This window comes from Ochotona princeps, chromosome 8 (genome assembly GCF_030435755.1).
Source record: "Ochotona princeps isolate mOchPri1 chromosome 8, mOchPri1.hap1, whole genome shotgun sequence".
NCBI lineage: Eukaryota > Metazoa > Chordata > Mammalia > Lagomorpha > Ochotonidae > Ochotona > Ochotona princeps.
Window position 1 is genome coordinate 82,403,801 of NC_080839.1, and position 20,786 is coordinate 82,424,586.

General features: G+C 57.1%; 1 protein-coding gene across 2 annotated transcripts in view; it reads left to right on the forward strand.

Annotated features, from left to right (window-relative positions):
* The window catches only part of PXDN (peroxidasin), a 60,331-nt gene extending 39,795 nt beyond the window's left edge, over window positions 1-20,536 (forward strand). For both annotated transcript variants that reach the window (XM_058668325.1, XM_058668324.1), the window contains 13 exons: window positions 1,539-1,655; window positions 2,142-2,300; window positions 3,271-3,383; window positions 4,354-4,510; window positions 5,266-5,374; window positions 5,851-6,008; window positions 6,721-8,224; window positions 13,414-13,548; window positions 14,230-14,438; window positions 16,637-16,757; window positions 16,999-17,137; window positions 18,139-18,252; window positions 18,797-20,536. In XM_058668325.1, the coding sequence (XP_058524308.1) occupies window positions 1,539-1,655; window positions 2,142-2,300; window positions 3,271-3,383; window positions 4,354-4,510; window positions 5,266-5,374; window positions 5,851-6,008; window positions 6,721-8,224; window positions 13,414-13,548; window positions 14,230-14,438; window positions 16,637-16,757; window positions 16,999-17,137; window positions 18,139-18,252; window positions 18,797-18,916 (3,155 nt within the window). In that variant the 3' untranslated portion in view covers window positions 18,917-20,536. The remainder of the gene's footprint in view (window positions 1-1,538; window positions 1,656-2,141; window positions 2,301-3,270; window positions 3,384-4,353; window positions 4,511-5,265; window positions 5,375-5,850; window positions 6,009-6,720; window positions 8,225-13,413; window positions 13,549-14,229; window positions 14,439-16,636; window positions 16,758-16,998; window positions 17,138-18,138; window positions 18,253-18,796) is intronic.
* The last annotated feature ends 250 nt before the right edge of the window (window positions 20,537-20,786 follow it).

Genomic DNA, 20,786 nt, shown 5'->3' on the forward strand with positions numbered 1-20,786 from the left:
GTCTCTCCTTCTTTCTGTAAATCTGCCTTTCTAATAAAAATGAATAAATCTTAAAAAGGAAGGAAGGGAGGGAGGGAGGGAGGGAGGGAGGGAGGAAGGAAGGAAGGAAGGAAGAAAGAGAAGGAAAAAAAAGAGAAAGAAAGAAAAGAAAAGAAAAGAGAAAGAAAAGAAAAGAGAAAGAAAGAAAAGAAAAGAAAAGAAAGAGGGTGCTGGCATTCTGAGCTGTGGCTTCACTTGCTGTGCCACACACCCGTCCAGTGCTATTTTCCAAATGTCCTATTTCTGCAAATCTCTGTGTCTGGCATTACCAGAAGAGGCTTTCCTTGGGTCAGGGTGAGGATGACCCGCCAAGCCTTGGTCTTGATCCAGAAAAGAGCTGAATTAGCGGAGTCAGTGAGAGCAGAAGGAAGATCCACTCTCACACACCCACCTCCAAGCCAGACCTCCTTGGCATCCAGAGATCCCAGGTGTCACCAGAGTATCCTGGCCCTTGTCGCAGCTGGCAGGGCAGTGCCCGGTCTCGGCCCGGTCGGTGGAGGACATGGGCTGGGCCTGCCTGCTGCTTGCCTGGATGGGCAGCCCCATAGCAGAGCTTGCTGCTGCTTGGGACGGCTGGGGGGGATGACCAGGAAGCAGTCATTTGCCTCATGATTTAGAAAGCCGCGTGGAATTTCCGAGTCATGCCAAAGAACACAGGTGGCGTCTTTCCCGTGTGAAATGCAATTACAGCAGTCCTCCGGGCACGCTTTACACAATACATCAGCTGTGTCTTCTCGTCATGAATCCACAAGGAAACAGAATTTTCTGTTTTTTGTATTTGCTGAAACCTTTTTATTCACACAAAATAGAATCAGGTCATTGATCATTGATGGGAATTCTCCAGAGGAAGATGAGTCGCAGACAGTCTGGCCTCCACGGGAGTGAAAGGGACAGATACAGTGCAAGTTCTGACCGTGCTGGGGCAGAGGGATCCTGTCTCCCCGAGCGAGTCCCAGCGCTGCTTCCAGCAGTCCCCGAATGTGCTTGTCCTGGCCATGTGTGCTGCTCGGGGCTTGTCCTTGCCAGCGTGCTCGCTCTCTGGCTGCTTTCATTCCCGATGCCTACGTGGGTTTGCCTTTCTGCTTCCTGGCTGCTGCTGCCTTCCCTCCCAACTTGCTCTCTGGAAGACCAGCTCCTGCGTGTGCCGACGGCTGCTTTACCTGCAGGACGCTCCCCTGGCTTGTCCGCAGAACATGCAGCCCTGCCTGCAGTGTAATGAAAGCAGGAAGCTGTTACAAGTCATTGATCATGCAGAGGCCTATTGCAGTCAGGGCAAGATGTTGCTAAGATGGAGTATTAAGGACTTCCTGCTCGTCTCATTTGCACACATAGAAATAAGAAAACTTGCCGTAGGTGAGACTCTTGAAGAAGACTATCTTACGGAATGTGTTTTATTCATTGCCTAATTTCATGGGTAATAGACACGGCAAGAAATAACCTTGTGCAGTCTAGATGCATGTTTTGGAATTAATGAATGTTTCCTTGGTTTTCCTCCACAGCGTTGCCCCAGTTCACGGTGACTCCTCAGGACAGAGTTGTTGTTGAGGGTCAGACAGTCGACTTCCAGTGTGAGGCCCAGGGTTACCCACAACCAGTCATTGCCTGGACCAAGGGAGGTGAGACCTGGTCCTGGGGATGTTCCCAAGATGCCATGGCCAAGGAGCTATGATGTGGCTAGAAATGGGGTACCTCCTTCTGTCTCGCCTTTAATCAGCATCTCCAGCAAAATCTAATAGTCTGTGGGATGGGAGTTTCTGGAACCAGCTGATGAATCCATTAAAGCAAGGCAACTTGTGTCCCTTTGTTCCCAGACTTTCTGTCACCTTTGCCCTATGATCTGACACCAGGGTGCGCTGGTCAAGCCCTGGTTGACATATCTGATGCAGGTGCAGCCTGGCCATCACAGCTCACTTAGCCTTTGCCTCTGCGGGTAGCCACTCCCTGGGGCTCATTCCCACTTCCTCAGAGAAACACAGCCATGTCTGTTGGCATGGAACTGCCTCAGCAGGCCAGCCCCATGAAGTTTTGTTTGCATCTCGAGTCCTGCACTCTGCATTGAACCCCAGACCCCTGCACTGCTGACTGATGTGTGCTCCTTGCAGGCAGCCAACTGTCAGTGGACAGGCGGCACCTGGTGCTGTCATCTGGGACACTGAGGATCTCGGGGGTCGCCCTGCATGACCAGGGCCAGTATGAGTGCCAAGCAGTCAATATCATCGGCTCCCAGAAGGTTGTGGCCCACCTGACCGTGCAGCCCAGAGGTGCGTGTGGGTGTTGCTGTGTGCACTTGTCTGTGACACTTACCAGGAGCCTGGGGCTGCTGTCCCTCTCTGTGCTCGTGCTCCCCAGGAGCGTGGGAGCTCGCTGAGTCTCTGCACTCTGGCACTCAGGGGTCTCAGTGCTGATCGTCTCTCGTAAAACCCACCAGTTCCCTGGTGGGTTTGTGCTTGAGAGGAAGAGCTCAGGAGATGTAGGGACTGGGTGCTCAATGCCCTGCTGGCCCTGGGGGTGTCTCCCTGACCTGTTCATCACCTTGCAAATATCACAGGGCCTCTTGTCTCTCATGACAGGTAGGCTCACCAGCATAAAGGTCCCAGATGCGGAGATGGTCATGGAGCTGAGCTGGCCCCAGCTGCCTTGGGGGGCAGGGAGCTGGCACGGGGGCCCGTAGCAGGGACTCTGGTGGAGAAGCCTGTGGGGCTGTGTGTGGCACACCAGGAAGGACTTCCTGCTGGTCTCTCAGCAGATTGGTGACCTTCTCCACCTGCAGGTTTTGTGGGTTTGTGTTGTGGTACCCAGTTGGGCAGACTGTATCCTGCGCTGGCACAGACATGCAGGTGAAGATTCCAAGGCTGTGCTTTGTGGAGGAGAGGGCTATTGTCCCTGGAGCTCCTCTGGGCCCTACTGTGTCCTCAGTGGGTCATGCCACCTGGTGGGTGTGGGACAGTGACTGTGTCCCAGGGCCTGGGCATGGTGGCCTCTGAGCAGAAAAGACCTAGTTAATGTGGGCCCTCATGCCTCTGGTGTTGGGCAGACTCAGACCTAGCCTGGGAGGCTGGGAGTGGGACCCAAGGGGCAGGCAGATGGCCGTGGCCTCCTGAGCTCTTTGTCGATGCCACGTGCTGCAGTGGACAGAGCTCACAGGACCCCTGTGGGAGCCATGTGCTGCAGTGGGCAGAGCTCGCAGGACCCCGTGGGAGCTTTGCTGAATCCCACCTGTGTGCTTTGCAGTCACGCCCGTGTTTGCCAGGATTCCCAGTGACCTCACGGTGGAGGTGGGCACCAATGTGCAGCTGCCCTGCAGCTCCCAGGGGGAGCCAGAGCCAGCCATCACCTGGAACAAGGTGAGGACACGGGTGTGGAGGGGTGCAGATGGGAGCAGGGGCCGAGGGCTCAGGCATGGTTGTGGAAGGGTCCAGGATGGAGGGGCGCCGTGCAGGCAGGCACAGTGATGGCAGCTGCCGGTGTGGAGGGTGGGGGTTTGGGGGGCAGCTGAGGTCCAGGGCAGTCCTGGACCTCCCCATCCCTCTCTGCAGCCAGAAGGATGCTCCCCTGGGACTGGGACTGGGGAGGCCGAGGGTGTCTTCATGGACTCACACTTGCACCTTTCTCTTGCTCCAGCAGCGGAATCAAACAGCCCTGTCTGGAGCCGTGGTCACTTACCAGCAGTGCTCCGTGGCCTTGGAGTTACTCAGTGAATTCTGCATAGCATGTGTGTGTACATACATGCACAAGCATGCACACCTGTACATACATTACTGTGTATATACAAAGCATGTGTGTGCGTGTGTGATTGTGCACATCCGTGCACATGTGTGCACACATGCTCGTGTTTGCATGCATGTACTTGTGATCACAGGTATTGATCCATGCACATGTGCACACACACATGCCAGCAGAACTGACACGGTGTGGGCAGAGCAGTAATGTGGGGTGTCTTGGGGACTGAGGGGGAGTGCCAAGTGTGGGAGCCCCCCATCCCTCTCTCCGCTCTGCTCCCAGCTCTCCCAGGTTGACTGTGAGCATCGGTGCTCTGCTCAAGTGCCTGCTCCCTCAGGAGCCAGTCTGTGTGCTCCCCCCACCCCTCTGTGTGTAGCCCACGGGAGTCACAGCGTGTCGCCCCACCCCCAGAATAGAAGAGCTGGCCTCAGTGAGGCTCAATGAGGAGGAGGGAAGGAGGTTGTGCTCCAGAGCGGGCAGCACCATCCCCTTGGGGTGGGTCTGAGTCGGGGGGCCTGGGAGGCTCCCACGACCCACACCCCCAGAACAGTCTCCTCGTGGTCTGGTTGTGCCCACTTTCCTGTTTTTCTACAGGACGGAGTCCAGGTAACAGAGAGTGGAAAGTTTCACATCAGCCCTGAGGGGTTCCTGACCATCAATGATGTGGGGACAGCGGATGCTGGCCGCTACGAGTGCATTGCCCGGAACACCATCGGCCACGCCTCTGTCAGCATGGTGCTCAGTGTCAGTGGTAAGGCCCACAGGGGGTGTTCTGTGCCTGAGCAGACTGCCCGCCACAGCCGGGAACACATGGGGCAGGGGCAGGGAGGCTTAGAAACCCAGGGCACCTTCTTGGAAGTGACACAGGACAAAGCTCTGAGAAGGAAAGCCCCCACCCTAGAAAGAGACTCCAAGAAAAGAGGAGATCCAGGGCAGCAGGGTTAGCCAGTGAGAGTGTGTCCTTACAGGACAGAGCATCCCATCAAGGACCGTGTCCTCAAGGGACAGAGCGTCCACACCTACAGGATGTTCTGTTTATGGGCACAGGCACCGCGTGTTGCCAGGATGGGAGGCATGGGAGCCTGCTGTTTTGATGCAGCTCCTGAGGCACTGCAGGTGCCCGTCACACACCTGTGTGCCCGGCTGCCTGTCCTCTTGCAATCCCAGTCCTGCTGCCATGCGTCCCGGGAGGTTGTGTGATTGTGTCTGTGCTTGAGTCCCTTGCCACTCTCAGGAAACCCTTGCTCCTGCTGCAGCCGCCTGAGGGACCAGCAGATGCAAGATCTGTTTGCTGTTTGTCTTTGAATAAGTAAAATAAAATGTTAAAAATGAGCCATTTCAAGCGTAATGACAGTAGGCACCCGTCATCCCCACCCCGTCTGAGCATGTGCAGTCAGCTGCCGTTGGAGAAACAGACTGTGCTGGACTGCGCTGTGCCTCTCGAGGGGACACAGTGTGCGTGCTGCTGCCTGGGCCGCTGGTGAAGTGCACCCTGTGTCTCCCTAGTTCCTGACGTCAGTCGCAATGGGGACCCCTTCGTGGCTACATCCATCGTGGAAGCCATCGCCACGGTGGACAGAGCCATCAACTCCACGCGGACACACCTGTTTGACAGGTATCTTGTGACTCCTCATCACTTGGTGAGTGAGAGGCGAGGTCCAGGGGGCATCGTGTGTGGGCTCCAAGCCCTGACCTATGCTGGCTGGTGGAAAAGCCTGCCCGGCCAGACATGGGGGTCCCGGGAGTGTGCCCCTCCAGGCAGTCTGGAACGTGCCAGAAGCTTCAGCCGCTCCTTCGGGATGTTGTCACCCAGTGGTCTGGCAAACAAGCTGTTGGCTAGCGGCACCTGTTGCAAGTCCCAGGTCCATTCTCTGCCTCCTCATTAAAACATAGTCTCTGGTTTTCTGTTTCTAGTGTCCTCTGGTTTTTGTCTGTTTTGTTTCTGTTTTCTTGCCTCCCACTTTGGATAAGCCAGGTACGGAGCATCCTGTGGGCACCAGTAGCTGTAGAAAAGCTGGTCGCGTGATTGTGGGTGTGGAAGCTGCTGACAGGGCTCTCCCTTGTTTGTCCTTCCCTCCCCTAACACGTCAGCCGCCCTCGCTCTCCAAATGACCTGCTAGCCTTGTTCCGGTACCCACGGGACCCCTACACGGTGGAGCAGGCCCGGGCAGGGGAGATATTCGAGCGCACACTGCAGCTCATCCAGGAACACGTGCGGCACGGCCTGATGGTGGACCTGAATGGCACAAGTAAGGAGCCACTGCCCCTGCAGGGCCCTTGGGACATGCACATGGCCCAGCCGCCCTGCTGCCCAGCAGGACCAGCTCTCATGCCCCGTGGTGCTGAGACTGAAACTGATTGACCTGGTCGTAGTGCTTATTCCAGGTGCCCAGGGAGTCTCACTGGTGTCATGCGCCTTAGTGGGCAGCAGGTTCCCCCATGCTGAGAGTATAGACCTGGCGTGGCAGGACAGTGAGGGGTGACCCTGCAGGGCAGAGCTAGGGGCCATAGTGGGAGACTGGTGGGGGCCCCCACTGCTGTGGGGATGACATGACCTATCATGTTGATCGCTGTTGGTGTGCCGCTGAGGAGATGGCTATGTGCCATCCCTCCCTACCGGGAGGTGCCCCAGCCCAGCACCTTGGGGTTTCTTGGTCGTCTGTGACCCCCAGGCTCCAGTGGATGACAAGGAGGAAGGACTGCTTCGGGGGACAGGCCAGGCAGGGACCCTGTTGGGCAGAGCCAGGACACGGGTGCCAGGAGCGCCCTCTCAGATGCTGTCAGCTCAGGGCAGCCCATCCTGCCTGGTGTGCTGTGTCCTGTGCTGTTGGGCTTTCGTGTAGTCTCTTCTGTGCAGAACTGTTTAAAGCGGAAAACACTAGCCTGCGCCCGTGAGTTTGGCTGAGGGAGGGACGGGGTCTCCAGCGCCGTACCAGCGACCAGCCACCCCCTGCCTTCCAGGTTACCACTACAATGACCTCGTGTCCCCCCAGTACCTGAGCCTCATCGCCAACCTGTCGGGATGCACCGCCCACCGGCGCATGGACAACTGTTCCGACATGTGCTTCCACCAGAAGTACCGGACGCACGACGGCACCTGCAACAACTTGCAGCACCCCATGTGGGGCGCCTCGCTGACGGCCTTTGAGCGCCTGCTCACCGCGGTCTATGAGAACGGATTCAACACGCCGCGGGGCATCAGCCCCCAGCGGCTGTACCACGGGCACACACTGCCGCTGCCCCGCCTGGTGTCCACCACGCTCATTGGCACGGAGGCCATCACCCCTGATGCAGAGTTCACGCACATGCTCATGCAGTGGGGCCAGTTCCTAGACCATGACTTGGACTCCACAGTGGTGGCCCTGAGCGAGGCTCGCTTCTCTGATGGGCAGCATTGCAGCGTGGCATGCAGCAACGACCCGCCCTGCTTCTCAGTCGCAATCCCGCCCAGTGACCCCCGGGCCCGCAGCGGCGCCCGCTGCATGTTCTTCGTGCGTTCGAGCCCCGTGTGTGGCAGCGGCATGACCTCGCTGCTCATGAACTCTGTGTACCCGCGGGAGCAGATCAACCAGCTCACGTCCTACATCGACGCCTCCAATGTGTATGGCAGCTCGGAGCATGAGACCCGCAGCATCCGGGACCTGGCCAGCCAGCGGGGCCTCCTGCGCCAGGGCATCGTGCAGAGGTCTGGGAAGCCGCTGCTGCCCTTCGCCACAGGGCCACCTACTGAATGCATGCGGGATGAGAACGAGAGCCCCATCCCCTGTTTCTTGGCCGGGGATCACCGTGCCAACGAGCAGCTGGGCCTGACCAGCATGCACACACTGTGGTTCCGTGAGCACAACCGCATTGCCACCGAGCTGCTGCGCCTGAACCCTCACTGGGACGGAGACACCGTGTACCACGAGACCCGCAAGATCGTGGGGGCCCAGATGCAGCACATCACCTACCAGCACTGGCTGCCCAAGGTGCTGGGTGAGGTGGGCATGAAAATGCTGGGCACGTACCGTGGCTATGACCCTGGCGTCAATGCTGGCATCTTCAATGCCTTTGCTACAGCTGCCTTCAGGTTCGGCCACACGCTCATCAATCCTGTGCTCTACCGGCTGGACGAGAACTTCGAGCCGATCCCGCAGGGCCACCTCCCCTTGCACAAGGCCTTCTTCTCGCCATTCCGCATCGTCAACGAGGGGGGCATCGACCCGCTGCTGCGGGGGCTGTTTGGGGTGGCAGGAAAGATGCGTGTGCCGTCCCAGCTGCTGAACACGGAGCTCACTGAGCGCCTCTTCTCCATGGCACGTGCCGTGGCCCTCGATCTGGCTGCCATCAACATCCAGCGTGGCCGTGACCATGGCATCCCGCCCTACCACGACTATAGGGTCTACTGCAACCTGTCGGCCGCCCACACCTTCGAGGACCTGAAAAATGAGATCAAAAACCCCGAGATCCGGGAGAAACTTCGAAGGTGAGTCTGGGGGAGCCCCCCACTGTGGGTGTGTCCAGCTTGTGTTTTGGGGGAACCTGGATAAGAGACACTGATGGACAGCAGGCTGAGAGTGCAGTGCCACAGGAGGACCCCAGGAGTCAATGTTGATTGTCACAGCTGGCGGCCTTCAGTGCCTGCACGCACACCCAGTCTCCCAGCCTCAGACCTGAGCTAGAGGTGCGGCTGGGGGTCTGACAGGGCTGTGGAGAGAGGAACTGGCCACAGGGAGCATCCCCAGGCTCACCCGGGGCACTCTGGGGCTCTGAGCTCCCTGCTTCAGGAGGAGGGAGAGGGCAGATCCTTGGGGCTGCCCACAGGGATCTTGGAGCATCTGCCTACTCTCCCGGGCCATGTGCCCAGTGAGTTGTGGTGCTTTCCTGGAGAGAAGCAGGGCTGAAGTGGGAACACTGTGTAGCTACAGCTCTTAGAAGGTCAGGCTAGCCAATGGACAGAGCCACGTAGACAAGTGCTCCATGCAGCCCACTAAGAGGACCCCTGCAGATCCCTCACTCCCGACCCCTTCCTTCATGGGATTCATGCCACTCCTTAGGGGCAATATGGCGACTGCCCCGGCAGCCTCTGCGGGCCTTGACTCCATGGGCGAGGTGCGGTCCTTGTGGATCAGCCCTCAGGTGGCCCCTTTTCACAGGGCTCCCTTGGAAAGGACGGTCTGTCCTGGCGAGCCTCATCCCCGAGCTTCCCTGGCTAGGGCCTGCCCTTAGCCTTCCAGAGCGGGGTGTTTACTTACTCTTCATTGCAAGTCCCAGGTCAGCGAACACCATGTCCTGGGAAGCCGGCAGCCCAGGGCTCACTGGAAGACGTGGCACCGTCCTGCCATGGGGCTCAGCAGGGCCTCTGTTCCCGCCCAGGCTGACACACACCATGTTCCCAGCTGCGTTTTATCAACTGCCCTCAAAACGGCTCAGGACAGCGGCCAGCCTTGGAGTGGGCAAGCCTCGGTCCCCTCCCCTCCCCCACCTCCCTTCTGCTCCTGCCAGCAGCAGAGTTGGAGTCAGGCAAGGTGGGGAGCGAAGGACAGACGCCTCCATTCTGCAGCTGTGGGGCTCGGGGGCGTTTGTTCCAGAGCTGTACCCACAAACTTGACCCCACTCCACAGCACCTGGCCAGTCACAGTTTGTTTCTCTGTCATCCGCCTTTTGGATATACAAAACGACATGCCTGCGTGCTCCCTCTCTGGACTCAGAGCCTCCTGGACACCTTGTGGTCACCTTGAGGGCCTGAGCAGGGTTCCGGTCACATCCTCGTCCCAGGCCTGGGCCTGTAGCAGCGTCTGGGCTGTCCTGGCAAGACCCGGGAAAGGGCCCGTCTGGAGCCGCAGCGCTTGGTGCCGCCAGCCCTGTGTGTCCGGCTTGCCAGGAGGACAGGGCATCCGCCTTTGCCTCTCTCAACACCGAGAAAGAAGCCCTGGCTGGCACAGCCACCAGGGAGACAGGCAGCAGACTCTGTAGGCAAGTTGCACACCCAGGAAACCCCAAGCCTCTCGAGCCATGCTCAATTCCTATGAACCACACCCAGCTGGAGCCCGGGTTCACTACACATGGCTGACACTGACTGAGACCATACTCTTGGGCAAACCTAGAGCCAGAGCTGCACTCCAACTAAACCATAAACTGTTTTACTGTAAAACGCACTCGAGGGACTGGCATGGTAGCATAGCAGGCTAATGACCTGCCTGCAGGCACCAGCATCCCAGGTAGGTACAGGTGCTTATCCCAGATGCTCCACTTTTGAGCCAGCTTTCTGCCAATGGCCTGGGAAAGCAGCAGAAGACTATGCAAGTCCTTGAGCTCCTACCCACATGGGAGACCCAGAAGAAGTACCTGGCTCCAGACTGGCTTGGTTCCAGCACTTGGCGGAGTGAACAGCGGGATAGACGATCTCTCGCTTTGTCCTTTTCTCTCTGTAGAAACTTACCTTTCAAATAAAAATAAATCTTTTGATTAAAAAAAGAACTTTACTCCATAAGGAAAAGACAAACGCACCGGCTGGGGAGCCGGGAACGTGGGCCAGAGCAGCTATGAAGGAAGGAAGCATGATGCCTCTAGAGAACACAGTGACCTTCCAGAATTAGATACTGAACTGAAGAGCTGTGAAGTGACAGATGCAGAATTCAAAGTAATGATCATGTGGAAACTCGACGAGATGAAGGGCAACATAGATAAAGAAATGAGGAAATCCATGTGTGACATTAATGAAAATATTACTAAGGAGGTAGGGCTCCTTAAGAAGAACCAAGTGAAATTTGAGATGAAATCATCAGTGAACTTAAAAATATGGTTGAGAATTTAACAGCAGAATAGACCAAGGGGAGGGAAGAATTTCTGACCTTGAGGACAAGACTTTTGAAATAGTCAATCAGGCAAAATGGAAAAGAATTAAGAAGAATGAAGCAAATCTGTGTGAACTATGGGATACCATTAAGCAATCAAATATTCATATTAAAGGTATTCCTGAAGGAAGAGAAGAAGAAAGAGGCGTTGAGAACCTGCTGAATGAAGTAACAGTTGGGAATCCCCCAGGTCTTGAAAGAGACTTGGACCTCCAGATACAAGAGGCTCAAAGAACCCAAGCAGACGCAACCAAAAAAGGTCTTCTCCAAGGTACATTGTCATTAGGTTGTCAAATGTTAATGAAAAAAATCTTAAAAACAGGAACAGAAAAGCACCAAGTTAATTATTAAGGGCCAGTTATACTCACATCAGACCTCTCACTGGGAACCCCACAGCCAGCAGTGGAATGATGTATTCAAGGTCTAAAAAACTTCAGCCAGAATATTATATTTAGCAAAGTTATCTTTTAAAAGAAGAATTATGTGTTTCCCAGATAAGCAAAAACTGAGAGTTCACCACCACCAGGTCAGCCTAAGAAGAAATGCTGAGTATCAGCATTAGAACTGAGCATGAAATGTCACCATGAAATCAACAGGGCAGGTGGGATCACCTCCAGTCAACAACATGACAGGTCTTAGTTCTCATGTTGAATGGATTCAATTCATCCAAAAGACTTCCTATCAGAATAGATAAAAAGCCGCAGCTTTACTGTATGCGCCTACAAGACTCACGAAGATACACAAGGACTGAACTGAGAGTGCAAGGCCGGGCAAAGACATACCAGGCAGTCGGAAGACAACAGCAAGCGGCCGCAGCTACTTTGATTTCAGATAAAGCCGACTGTAAATCTCAAACTGCAAAAAGAGATGAGGAAGGGCATTATATTTTGATAAACTTCAATTCAGCAAGACACGTGAATGATGAATACATGCATATCCAATACGATGCAACCCAGATAAGCACAGCAAATATTGTTAGACCTGAAGGGAGCGGTAGATTGCAATACAGTGATGGTGATCGCAACAGCCCACTCTGATCCAGAGAGAAAATCAACAAAGCTGGATCAGTGGTAGAAACATACTCTCCTGGGGCCCCACTTCCGGTATTGCTGCTTAAGCCACCACCTATGGTGACAGCATCCCATGTCCCAGCCACTCCACTTCCCATCCCGCTTCCTGCTAATGCTAATGGAAAAGCACTGGACGATTGTCCGCGTCCTTGGGCCCCTGCATCCACATGCAGCCAGGTGGCCCAGCCCTGGCTACTGGGACCAGGCTGTCTGGGGAGTGAGTCAGCAGCAGACGGTCTCTTCTTCCCTCCTTTCTCCCTCCCTCCCTCTCTGCGCACCCCCTTCCTTCTCCCTCTCCTCCCTTCCTCTCTCTCCCTCTTTGACTTTCAAGCAAGCAAAAAACAGTATGAAGCAAGTGGAACAAGCATACGATGAGAATACATATTCTTGTCAGTAAATGGAAGTTTTCTAGGGCAGACCACCTATTAAGTCAGCACATTAAAAAAGACTGAAATCGTACCACATATCTTCCCAAGCCATATAGAAATAAAGCTAGGCGTCAGCGCCAAGAGCGGTAGGAACTCGTACGTTCTTGGAAATCAAACACCATGATGGTGGATGACCAATGAGTCACTGAAGAAATTAAAAAGCAAATCAGATTGTCTTGAAATAAATGAAAATGAAAACACGAGACATCGGAGCCTATGGGTGGAAGTGAAAGCAGCCATAAAAGGGAGTTTATGGTATGAAGTTCTTGCATTTCAGAAAGGTGTGTCTGTGGCTGGGCTGGACATGGCATCCCCACGGGGTCTGAGGGAAGGGTCATTCCAGACCCATGGGTGCATGTTCCCACAGGGGACCAAAGAAGCACACACCCAGAGTAGGGAGACCCAGTGACCCAGCTGCACCCAACCCAGTCCTGACCAGATAGCCGGGGGTCAGGGGAGCCTGGTTACCCAGCTGCACCCTTCCCAGCCCTGTCCTGTCCTGGCAGGGACGGGGGATCCTGGTGGTCAGGCTGTACCCCACCCAGCACAGCACAGTCAGCCCTGGCAGGGGCAGGGGAGCCTGGTAGCCAGTCTGCACCCTGCCTGGTGCAGACCAGATGGCCCCAACTATTCATGTACTCAGACTGACCTCCCAGTGACCTCCGACAAGTAAAGGCTCAGCATGCATGCCACCAAACTTTAAGAACACCGTGTGTGTCCCTGTGGGACATCTGCTTGTCGGGCCTGCCTGCCCGGTGTTGTTCTGTCTCAGCACAGGAGGCAGCCCAGTGTGCTGGTGTGAGCTTCAGGGGAAAGTGCTGGCCTCACAGGACCCATGTTCCCAGAGGACTGTGGAGAGGGCATGTCCCCGTTGCTGGGGGACTGAAAGCACACTGCTGTGGGATTGGAGGAAGTGGATGACAACAGGCTACTGAACATGCACTCCTCTTGGCTTAGTGGGCTCTTTGTTACTACAGAAAGTCAGGGTGTCGACGGGCAGGCAGAAGGCTTGCTCTCTTACAAATGTCTCCACAGCTGCTCTCGTGGCTCACAGACACAGACTATGGAAGTGCTGTCCTGTATGCGGACGGTTAACCCTGGGCCTCGTAGCAGGAAAGGACGGCTCAAGCTCCCTACCCTGGGTATCCAGGCTTTGCTAGAGTCCTATAAACAGTTTGCATTTTACATACAGAAGGAATATTAGGAACAAGTGTTGAGAGTGAAGTAATGCGTGCTTCAAGGGAATACAGGGGGGTGATGTGACGCCGGCTGTGTCTGCTGCCCACGGGTGCCGGGATGACCAGTGCCCTCACCTTGCAGGCTCTATGGCTCCCCACTCAACATCGACCTGTTCCCGGCCCTCATGGTGGAAGACTTGATCCCTGGAAGCCGCCTCGGCCCCACCCTCATGTGCCTGCTCAGCTCCCAATTTAAGCGCCTCCGAGATGGGGACAGGTAAAGCCAGAGCCCCACGTGGGGGCGGGGGTCAGCCTGGCTTGGACCCTAGGCCCAGTGGGACCCCCAGGCCTTTGAGGGCCTTGTGCTTGTGGCCAGATTGGGTTTCATTTTCGGGGTGGTGAGAGAAAGATCTGCTCACTGCTTCCCAGCTCAGACAGGCTGCCCATGGGGCAGGGTTTCTCTTGTGACCTGTCGGCACTCACCTGTGTTCATTCCAAAGGCAGAGAATAGAGGCACGTGGGGAAAGGCGGGGACAAGGCCTTCCATCTGCCATTCCTCGCTGCACCAGCCTGCAGCCAGCCAGGGCTGGGCCCTGCTGAGGCCACAAGCCAGCAGCGCAGGGTGGCACAGCCCCAGCACTCAGCCTCCATGTGCTGCCCTTCAGGGGGCCTTGACGGGACTTGGGCCAGGTGCTCTGCTCTAGGAGGGCGCGGGACATGGGTGCCCCAAATAGTGGCTTCGCCCTGGCAGCAGATGCCCCTCCCTGGGACGGTGACGCCGCCATGTGTGGCCCATGGCCTCTGTTAGCCAGGAGAATGCACACTGCCTTGCATTTCACGTCCTGTTGTAAGGGGAGGCCACCTGAGCCACATGCAGGTGCTGACAAAGCTGGCTGAGCTCCCCATGACCTGTGGGTGCCTGCCCGCCTCTAATCCTGTCCCATTCTGTTGGCTACAGGCTGTGGTATGAAAACCCGGGGGTGCTATCCCCTGCCCAGCTGACGCAGATCAGGCAGACGTCACTGGCCCGGATCCTGTGCGACAACGCAGACAACATCACCCGTGTGCAGAGGGACGTGTTCCGGGTGGCGGAATTCCCGCATGGGTACAGCAGCTGCGATGACATCCCCAAGGTGGACCTCCGGGTATGGCAGGATTGCTGCGAAGGTAGGTGCGGCCCCACCGTGCCCTCTGCCGGGTCTGAAAAGGCAGCCACGCACTGCCCCATGCCGGCTCTGCAGCCCCTCATGCTGCAGGTGCGGCCCACGCTGCTGCACATGCCTGGCAAGGGAAGAGGCTGTGGGGGTGAGGAGCATGCCCCTCTTGTGCGGGAGGCCCAGCTGTGCCTCATGACAGCCTTGGTGTTCCTTGTCTCTCCACAGTGCCCTAGCAGGGCCACCAGGTTGTCAGATCCATCCTGAGGATCTGGTGTGTGTCTGAAGGCGAGCTGTTCCCCTGCACCCATGGGTGAGGGGGCAAGTGTAGGCATGGCCTGTGTCCTCTGTCTATCCATCATGGCTCATGGAGGGGCAACGGTGCCTGACCGTTGGCCTCGGCCCCCTCCTGCCACCCCCGCAAGGTTCAGGCGCTGGAGCCGTGTTTGCGTTCCTGAGTCCCACCCAGGATTGGTTCAGTCGGTCTCCGTTTTCTGACAGGTGGATGTCGGTTTCTGCTGACCGGAACCCCCGTGGCCTCGCGCTGGGCAGGGTAAGGCTGACAGCCTACCAGTGACCGGGCCCTCCTGTGCGTGCAGGAACACTGTCGCACGCATGCCACACGTGCTGTGTGGATAAATGCGCTGATGAAAGCTGCACATGCCGCATGCCCTGTTTTTCAGATCCTGTCACATGATTGTGATATTCGTACCACATTTGTGGGAACTCTGTACCCGTTTAGTTGGCTCTTGCTTTCTTCCCACTGGTTCGCTACTACAAACTGATTTTCCTCAAACATGGCAGAGGGTTTTATCCTGTGAGCCTTTCACCCTCCTCGCCAAGCTGCAGCCGCCAGCTTCTTAGACCCTCCTGAGGTGTCTAGGCTGCCACCACTGCTGAAGGCATTCCTTCTGGATCCTTCCCCTTGGAAGCAGCGGGGATGCCCTGAACTGACCAGGCATCAGTGATGTTCTGGGCGCTTTACAAAGGCTAAGAGGAGACTGAGAGGAAGACGCTGGGGGCGGCAGGCCTCAGGTGTGGGCCGCCCCTTGGCGCAGCGTTTCAGAAGCCGGACACACTGGCGCTCAGCCTGCCATCTCTGGTGTGTGTCTGAGTGTGACACCTGTGCACATGTGTGTGAGCCACTCAGGCAGATGGTGCTTCTCAGGCCCAGTGTTCGATTTGTGACTTCCTGCTGCAGATCCGTGAGTCCAGCACACACCTACCTGCCCACAGCTTTGCAATCCCTGACCTGCGGACAGGCCCATGGTGGGGTGTGGGGGCAGGCCCCACTTGGGGTGGCTTGGATCCAGGCCTCTTCTGCTTCTTGCAGATGAGCCTTCTGGAGCAGGCTAAGGCTCCAGCATGTGGGACCCTGGCTGGAGCCTAGGGCTCCTGCATTCAGCTCAACTCAGCCCCAGCTGTTGCAGGCATCTGGGGAATGAGCCAGCCGACTGCAGAACTGCTGCAGAGCCTTCAGGTCCGTGCGTCTCCGTGTCCACACCACCCAGTGCTGGCTGGAGGCGGCCCTGCCCAGGAAGGCCAGATGTCAGGAGCATCAGGGCAGACGTGGCCAGCTGTGCCCCCATGCGTGAAGATGAGCTGGCCAGAACATTGCCAGCAAGGGCAGGCCCATCCTAGGGGGCTCTTGGGCTCATGGCACAGGAAGGCCCTGGGTTGACCCCACCTGCCCCCTGCCCAAGGCCTGGGTGGAGATGGTTGTCACTATACTTGGGCAGGTGCAGGGAAGCGTCCAGACCACCAAGGGTCTTGGTGTGTGATACCACGTGGGAGTTGGTGGGGAGAACACAGCCTCTGAGGGTGCTCATGCTGCACAGGAAGTTGGGGGTGACAGAGAACAGGGGCCAGTGTGGCCACTGCCAAGTTCCTCCTATGCGTTACTGCTCCTAGGGTTCCTGCCTGGAGGCCCGATGCCTGCAGATCTGTGCCAGGTCTTTCCTGGGCGAAGAGGAGGGCTGGAACTCACTAGCATGGGGGAGATGATGGAGATGTGGCCATAAGGGCGCCTGCTACCAGGTGGACACATGCTGAGGCACTGCTGTGGGGTGGACACTGAGGGCAGGCCCAGCGCCTTAGAGCAGGAGCTCAGATATGTAGCAGGGATGGGCTCCAGTGCCATGTCGGTCACTGTCTCACGTGAGGAGACCCAATCAGGATTACAGCAGCTCAGCCTTCATACCTTGCTTACAGACTGCAGGACCAGGGGGCAGTTCAACGCCTTCTCCTACCACTTCCGCGGCCGCCGGGCTCTGGAGTACAGCTACCAGGAGGATGAGCCGTCTGTGAGCACCAGGCCATCTGGGTCCCTCAGGTAAGTGGGCAGATGGTGGCCTCCTGCCTGAGATATGGCCACAGTGTGCAGGTGGAGACTGCGCCAGAGCTCCTGGACGAGGGTGGCTGCCGCTGGCAGTGTGCTAGGTTGGCTGTGCGCTCAGCGGTGGCTGCTCTGCACACGGGTAGCCTCTGTTCCAGGGGAGGGGACACTCGGGCACAGTGGATCGGTCCGGCTGCCGCCTGCCCAGATGGCCCCTCACTCTGTGCTTTGTTTGTAGCCACAGCGTCGGGAAACATGGCCGGCACCTGGGCAATGCCACGTCCACCTCCCACGAGCACTCCCAGGCACTAGGGACAAACGACTTCAGAGACTTCGTCCTGGAGATGCAGAAGACCATCACAGGCCTCAGGAGACAGGTGAGGACCACCCATGTCTACGCGCCTGCTGGCCCCAGGCACCATGACACCATGGCCTGCGGGATGGTCGGGCGGGGCTGCCTGATGGTGAGGGCTAGCCTGGAAAGCAGAGCCTCCCGGTGGCCCTGCACTGCCTTGCTGCCTCCCTGTTTGTCCGTGAGGAGTGAGGACACACCCACCCCTGTAGAGGTGACTTCACTGTGATGACTGTCATATCCATGTCTCCGGGGTGTCTCAGGAAGAACAGGTCTGGCAGCTACTGTTCCTGAGGCCTCAGGAGTCCCTAGGCCCTGTCTCTTCAGGGTTTCAACTAGAAGGTTCCAAGACTCAGGGGACAGAAATGACTAGGACCCCTCAGAACCCAGCTTAAATGGCTGCTGTCCCCAAATGGGGCGATCCTAGTGTGTGGTGCAATGTGGCTCTCCCTTACGCCGCTCAGGGAGCATGTCCATGGCTGAGCCGGGGATGTCACTTGAGGCTCTTTTGTGGCTTGGCAGGGTTAATGAGAGGAGCTGGGATGGTGCGGGTGGCAGCAACCCAAGGCCATGACTTCCCGGAGCCAGGAGGTCACCTGTTCCTACACAGTGCAGAGTAACCGCGCATGGGGCAGCCGCTGGCTCCACTTGCTGCTCTATTCGGTGGTTCCCTCCTGCCCCCTGTGTCTTGTGTGCAGGGGAGGCTGGACATGGGGTGTTGTTTAGGGGCTCTGCTTCCAGAGAGTCCTTGGTTGGCTAAGGACAGCTTGGCACTGGCGGGAGTCATTGGCAGCTTGGACTGCGGATGTGCAATGTATTGGCATCTGACCTCCTGCCACCCCTGGGAGAACAGCAGCTCTTCTTTCTGGGTTTTGGGGAGTGGTGGTTGGCACTGCTGACTGGTGTGCCCACTGCACAGCAGGCCAGCTGTCCCGTGAGGAAGTTGTTCCTCCGCTCTGAACCCTATACGGCGGCAGCTGCTCTGTCTCTCCAGAGCATTGAGGTCTGTCATGTGCTTTGCTACAGATAAAGAACCTTGAGTCCCGGCTCAGCTCCACGGAGTGCGTGGACGCCCACGGTGATTCTCACGCCAACGGCACCAAGTGGAAGGCAGACTTGTGCACGGCGTGTGAATGCAGAGTAAGTACTAGGCTGGCCCCTCTTGAGCCCCTGGCCCTCCCCACTGTCCACCCGTGCCAGCTGCTTGCAGAGGGTGCCCAGCCTGGTATGTGCACCCTGGGATTGGGGCTTAGGCAGCATCCTGGACTGGGGCAGAGCTGGACCTGGCAGGGTCTGTGTGCCCCTCCCCATGCTAGCCTGCCCCTGTGCCATGGACATCAGGGCCCGTCAGCCTTCCTGGCCTTGTCTGCTTGGACTGGACAGAGGGAGAGCCTGCCTCCTTTATCCCTGCTCTCTTCCTTCCCAGTGGGAACTGGTACAGGGTGCGAGAGGATGCCAGGCCTTGACCCACAGCCACCAAATGGGAAGACAGTGGGAAGGGCTGGAGGGACAGAAGTCTTAGTGCAGGTTTGTCTGCCACTGTCACGCAGCACACAAGCTGCCTTGTTCTAGTCCTGCACCCAGGCCTAGTGTTCGCAGCCAGGCAGGGATCCAGGTGAGGAGGGCACCATGACGGGCCCTACAGCTATCCCAGGCAGTAATGGTGTCACCATCTGTCACACAGGATGGGCAGGTGACCTGCTTTGTTGAAGCTTGCCCACCAGCCACCTGTGCAACACCTGTGAAAACCGAAGATGCCTGCTGCCCGCTGTGCCTACAGAAGACAGCCGAGGACAGGCCCTAGGCTCCTGCCGGGCTCCGCAGGGTCTGTCTGCTGCAGTCATGAGCTCAGGCGACCGGCCAGGGCACCACAGCCCATGGGGATGTCCAGGACTCGCTGTCCCAGGACCACATCCAGCTGGTGCCACTGCAGGAGGCACAGAGGCAGGCAGGTGTCCCCATTGTGTGGCTGGTTTCTCAGGTTCTTATTTAATTCTTTAAAAGGAAGAATTGGTGCTACTATTAAATTGCACAGTTCAATCATCCAGGCCTTTAAGTTGGCCTTTTCCTGTATACACCGTTTCTTTTTATGCAAAACAGGGGCTCCGCAGTCAGCTGTGCCTGACTCTGGCCAGGAACTGACCAACGGGTAGGGCCTGCAGGCTCACAGAAGCCCTGGCCACGCCACTCACCATGTCGAGAAAGAAAACCAGTGTTTGGCAGATGGGCCTGAATCTGTCAGCACATGTCCCAGACCATGGGCTCCACGGCGTGGCTCAGGCCGCTCAGCCCCAGCCAACACTCTCCCTTGGTCTCCTGGCTGTCAGCTTGCTGTTACCCAACACTCCCTGCCCCTACTCAGAGTTGTCCCACACCCTGGGCTGCATCAGCTCCTTGCCTGCCTGCCTGCCATGGTGTGAACCACACTTACACGCACATGTCCTGCCTGGCTATGAACCAACTGTGAAGCCATGAACCCAGTTCCATCCAACACCCTGAGTGGCGCCGTCCCCGCGGCCTGAGGCTCTGTTCCTGGCAGCTCCCAATCCTCCTGATGGGTGGGAGGAAGCTGAATGCAGGGGACCTGGGGAGAGTGTTCATTGACGGGGCCCCATACCTCAGCTGTACTTCTTAAATGCACGAGGAGCCCACTGTTCAGGCTCAGATAGGGAAGGAAACTCACTTCTATGCAAAAATAGTTTTAGAATCCAGTGGTCCCACCTCAGTTCCCTACAACTTCACCCAGACTTTCCATTGATCCTCTAAGTGCAGCAGTTATGTGCCCCTGGACATGAGTGCTGCACGCAGGCTAAGTGCGGGGCTCGACAGGGCCATACCTGGCACCCTAAGGTCCCTCAGTCTTCCCTGCTCTGCACACGGTCTACGTCTTCCTCACAGAGCACCATGAGGCTGACACGGGTACAGGGCAAAGGCCACTTGCCAGCTGATCCCTCTGCACCTGGGACTCCCTTCCAAGTCGGTCCATGTGCAGCCATGCAACCCAGGGACCAATTTCTGCAAACTGAGAAATGGGTCTACTTGTCTGAGGCTTGATGGCTGTGTACACTGCTCTGGTGTCTAGACGAGCCAGTTCTGCTTCCCAGAAGCTGTGTGCCCAGGGGGCATGCACGTGGCCTGAGCACCTGCCAGGAGCTGACTGACCCACAGTCAAGTCCCTTCCGTCAAAACCAAGTGCCCAAAGTCGCCAGTTGGATACCCACCTGACAGTCCAATGGCAGGCACGGCCAGGACAGATGTGGCCTTGCAACCACCCAGCGAGGTCGCTGGAACAGGAGGTGTACATATTTATTCACTTTCCTAACTTGCTGATGCTTTTGTTATGTTCATTGTATGCAGTATGTTACCAAAGAAATGTCCTTGCTATAATAACACCACCTGATCAAATAAATGACGCGTTTTCAAATGGAGGCGTCTTCCTTTCCCCACCTTCCACAAGGCACGGGCCAAGCGTGCCCAGGTGAGCGTGGGCGCTAAGCCAGGAGCAGGTGCGAGGGAGAGACCATGAGGGTCTCCAGCCCTGGTGAGGCAGTGCGCAGAGCAAGGCAGAAGGGACTGGTGAGCTGGGCTCCCGGGACAGCTGTGACATCTGTTGCTGACCCTCAGCCAAGAGAGGGCAGGCTGTCTGGCCTACACTGGTGTCTTCCTTGGTGTGT